This window comes from Bradysia coprophila, unplaced genomic scaffold (assembly GCF_014529535.1).
Source record: "Bradysia coprophila strain Holo2 unplaced genomic scaffold, BU_Bcop_v1 contig_94, whole genome shotgun sequence".
Taxonomy (NCBI): domain Eukaryota; kingdom Metazoa; phylum Arthropoda; class Insecta; order Diptera; family Sciaridae; genus Bradysia; species Bradysia coprophila.
This window is the reverse complement of record NW_023504022.1, coordinates 3,849,635-3,854,585: the sequence shown is the minus strand read 5'-3', so window position 1 is coordinate 3,854,585 and position 4,951 is coordinate 3,849,635. Positions and strand designations below refer to the sequence as shown.

Sequence of the window (4,951 nt, the reverse complement as noted above, 5' to 3'; positions counted from 1 at the left end):
TTTTTTCTTCTATTTTTGATTAGTTTTCTAGTTTTTTGACCGTTTTTTGTTGTTTATTTTAGTTTTTTCTGTTTTTTTTTTGTTTTTTATTGTTTTTGTTTTTGTTTTCGATGGCTTCGGACCTTGTTTTTTTAGTTTATCCACCCCTCGTTCACTAGGTTCTGGTGAATGAGTTTTAACGTTTATATATATTAAGTAATGACTCTTTTTCAGGGGCTGTAGCGAGTAAGCGCATATTTTCTAGAACAAATTTTTAGGGTTGTGTATGGTTGGTTACATAAGAGTGAGTTTTAAGAACGAATTTTATCGTAATAAAAACGAAGTATTTACCACAATATTTTTATTTAGACGTACTCGGTTTTTCTGATTCTGAACTGTGTTGATGTTCATACTTAATAAGATATTCTGCAGTATTTGGATGTTTGTCTTTATCGACGAAATCTAAAGGTTTTTGATCTTCGAGCGTTCTTGCATTTATGTCAGCTTTGTTTCTTAATAAATATTTTACTACTTTTAAATGACCTCCTCTACTTGCTAAATGTAATGGAGTGATGCCTTTCGATGATTTCATATTTACATCTACTTCTTTTTTGAATAAAATTTGTTTAACAACCTTCAGATGACCTTTTGACGCAGCGGCATGTAAAGGTCTAACGTTTTCACGCTGTGGTTCGTTATAGTTGACGTTGTTGTTTATTAAGAATTTGGCAATGTCCGAATTTCCATTTTGTGCTGCGAGGTAAAACAGATTAATCCCAGCTTCGCATTTTACATGCAAATCAGCATGAAACCTACATAAAACGTCAAAAACGTCACAATGATTGTTCAACACAGCCAGATATAAGGGAGTGCATCCGTCGGTAGTTTTTTCATTTACAAGAGCTCCTTTTTCTAATAAAATTTCTGCCATTTTTTTGTTACCATTTTGTGCTGCCATGTGCAACGGAGTGCTATTATCCGTCGTAGTAACATTGACATTGGTATCGTCCAATAACAATGAAACAATATCGTAGTGATCATGTTGAGCGGCTAAAAAAATTGGAGTGTAACCCTCATCGTCATTGGCATTCTTATCAGCTCCATTTTCAACTAAAATTTTGACGATTGTCGTAAATCCGTTTTCAGCTGCAATATATAACGGTGTAACACCTTCATCAGCTTTCACATTGACGTCAATTTTTTTTTCAACTAAAAATTCTACTATTGCAATGTGGTTGTCCTGTGTTGCTAGATGTAATAAGGAATAGTTTTTATGAGCTTTTATGTCGGTGTTTTTGCTGTTTTCAAACAAATATTTGAATATATCTATGTGGCCAGTAAAAACTGCCAAATGTAATGGGTTTTGTGCCGCTAAATCGTCATAGTCGTCACTAGATTCCGAATTATGGATATCATTATCTGTTACGTTAACGTCATTATTTTCATCCTCCCCATTATCCCGTTCATCATCCTCTTCGTTTTTAGCTTCGGCATCATCTGTATCGTTAACACCTTCATTTTCGTCATCACTGGAACTTGTTTGATCATTCAATTCGTTATTGACTTCATTAAATCCGTCTGAATCTGAAACATCAATTTCGGCACCTTCTTTGATTAGAATCTCTACCATTGATGTGTGTTTTTTGAATACTGCGATCATTAACGGAGAAATGTTATTACTTCCTTTTGCATTAGGATCCGCTCCCTGATTTATCAATAGTGTTGCCACTTTATCGTTCCCATTTTTAGCTGCTAGATGCAATGGTGTAAATTTATCATTATTTTGAGCATTAACGTCTGCGTTGTTAACCAGTAATAATTCAACGACTTCATAACAGTCATTTATAGCAGCTATGTGTAGAGATGTGTAGCCGTGCTCATCTCTTTCATCGATGTCGTCTAAATAATTGTCGATTAAATAATTAACTACTTTTGAATGATTATTTTGAGCAGCTACGTGTACAGCATTGAAACTTTCAGTTGCAGTTTCGTTGATTGAATGGTTGTCTGTGTCTACTAAAAATTCAACTACGTTCAAATGCCCATTGGATGATGCCACTTTCAAGGGAGTAAAGCCTCTTTTCGACCTAACTTTTAAATCAGCGCCACCATCGTTTACTAAGAATTTAACGATTTCTAAATAACCGTTAGAAGCTGCTAAAAGCAATGGTGTAAACCATTCTTCAGTTGTTTGTGCATCAATCGAGGCAACTTTGTCAACCAGCAATTTCACTATTTCAGAATATCCAGTTTGAGCTGCAAGATGCAAAGCATTGTACCCGTTATTTTCTGTCGCGTTTACATCTGCACCATATTGAATTAACAGCTTTGCAACATCTGGATGACCATTGAGCGATGCTAGGTGCAAAGGTGTTATATTTTTTAAGGTCCTCTTATCAACGTCAACTTCATCGATGGTGAGTAAGTGTGTTAGAGCATCTGTGCTTCCCAGGAAAGCAGCATAGTGAATTGCACTTCGTCCAATACAATCTTGATCTAAAGCCCATTTTTCTAATAAACGTTTATGCTTGAAAGCTGCCCACCAAACTGAAAGCATGTGAACTTTATCGGTCAATGTTTTATTGAAAATCAATTTTAGAAGTTCTTCCAAAACGATTTCTTCCTGTTGAGCATCCCTAACGATGATTTGAATAATTTTTTGGAGCAGTCGATGTATGGAAAATGTTTGGTTGTCAGTATCCTTTATTAGACAATAACGCTTTAGTAATTCGATGGATTCATGGAGTGTATCCCTATCACCCAAGTGAGACAAAAATAAGTGTGGAACAACATTATCAAGGTATGCCATAAATTGAAGAATTTTCCACGCATTTTCACCAAACTGTTGGCTTTTAATATCGTCAATGCTAATGGAAAAATTGAGGAAAGTAGTCTTTTCGTAGCTATCACCCAAATCATCCTGAAATTTGAACTCTAATGACTGTTTCATTTCCAATTCCTTGATATACGTTCGAATTTCATATTTCTCATTCGACTTTGCTGCCTTTTCAAACTGTACCTTTATGTAAGCCACAACTTGGTGTATTGCTAATGGAAAATATTCCAGTTTATATGCCAGCCATTCAATGTCCCAGTCTGTTACAGGAATTTTGACATCTTCGAAAAGTGTCTTTATTAATTGATGGCCATCGTTGTCGTTCAACACATTCAAATCTATAGATTCGATTTTTCCACCAATTTCTTTATCTTTGCTGTTAATTATAATGTGACAATCACTCTGTGTATTTCTTAGCATAATTCTAAAATATCGAATGTAGTCACCATCTTCCTCACCAACATACCTTACGACATTGTCAAATACAAACAAGACTCGAACATTTTCAAAATATTTTAGCACCAAACCAATCCGTATTTGGGTTTTGTTTCTTAGGTCGGGCGTATTTACATATGTGGCGGAGTTTTGTTTTCGTTTTCTTGCAACAGTCTCGATCTTATCGGTGAATAGATATGCACATAATTTCTCAAATGAATGTTCTAGGGATTCCTTTTTTTCAGCATTTATCCACACAACCCTTCCGTAATAATCATCACGATATAATTTAATGTATTGTCTGCATAGCTCGGTTTTACCGATTCCATTCGGTCCATCAATTTTAATTGTTTGTGAAATAATAGCTGCCGGGGATGACTGTAACTTTTCTTTCATCATTTTTAATTCACTTTGTCTACCAATGAATGAACTGATTGGTGGTATTACTTCAAAAGAAATTTTTTTCAGATTCTGAGTGAAAAACCTTTGTGCAATATCATAGGTGATTATCAACGGAAATTCGGCGGGCTTTCTTGTCATCCAGTTGAGTAGTGCTAGTTTTAATTTGTTAAACACGGTGTCTGGTGAAATAACTTTGAAATTTTGCCTAATCTTTTCTTTAATTATTTCAGTCAATGTATTTTCGTCACATTGCTTAACGGCATAAACGATATTCGATAAGGCATTTGAAATACAAACTTTATCATTTCGAATTCGTTCCAATTTATCTTTATCCTTGTCGATCGGCTTAAATGTCCGAATCAATTCCAACAATGCGTCCTCAAATTCAAATTGATAGAATTCCACTTTCGGTTCATCTTCCTTCTGCAGATAAAAAATGTCGTTTGCATCCAAATCGATTTTGTTCACTTTAATTGAACTTATTCTCATTTTATTATTCGGTTGTTTTTTCCGTACGGTGACCAACCCTGTCTCGGTCGATGCATTTAATGGAATGTTTGTAAAAACGAAAGATTGCTGAACACTTCCGTTTTTCTTCCTAAAAGTTTCTTCAGCCTCACTATACGACCAAATATATTTCAATAAACTGTAATCATCGCTAAAGTCAGCAATCAAATTGCTACCTTGTATAGCGGTGTTATATTGACTTGTTTTGTGCTTTGCTTGCAATAAAATGTATTTTGCATCCCCCTGATGGTACACAACATCATCAAACGCTCCCACTCCTTCCACTTCTCGTTCCAACTCTAACAGTTTTATTGGCCTTATTACCGCTTCGACAAACACATTCATTGCCAGTAACGCTTGATACGAATTACCAAGTAATCCATCAAGACCAGTCTGTTTTAATTCTGGTTTTGACGTTCCTGGTATTCCAGACATTTTAAATAGAAAAAAGCTGTTAACCCTAACCCAATTATATAATTTTTGTTGTCCGATAAATGTTAAATGGAAATTTGGAAGGATTGTATGAACATAGTTTATGATAATCGCAAATAAATTCTCGACCTCCAACGGAAGTCGGACGTAGAAATGAATCAATTGAAAAAGTATAAATATTTCTCAAAATACTTAACAAACATCAATTTAGCGTGGCTATTGAAACGTTCTTTCGGAAGAAATAATACTGATTTTGAGAAAAAAAATAAAAAAATTGTTCGAAGCTATGGCAAAACTATGAGGACTTATAATAATTATTTTGTAATTAATCCACTCACTCTCTTTTCTTCTCATGTAAAT

At 34.6% G+C, this 4,951-nt stretch overlaps 1 protein-coding gene across 1 annotated transcript; it reads right to left on the bottom strand.

The window, feature by feature from the left end:
* Positions 1 to 340: 340 nt before the first annotated feature.
* On the bottom strand, positions 341 to 4,594 carry LOC119085499 (ankyrin-1-like). The gene is made up of 3 exons (XM_037195915.1): positions 3,735 to 4,594; positions 922 to 2,615; positions 341 to 732 (listed from the first exon to the last, which is right to left on the bottom strand). Exons 1-3 carry the CDS (start codon positions 4,592 to 4,594, stop codon positions 341 to 343), a joined length of 2,946 nt encoding a protein of 981 aa, XP_037051810.1.
* Positions 4,595 to 4,951: the final 357 nt, after the last annotated feature.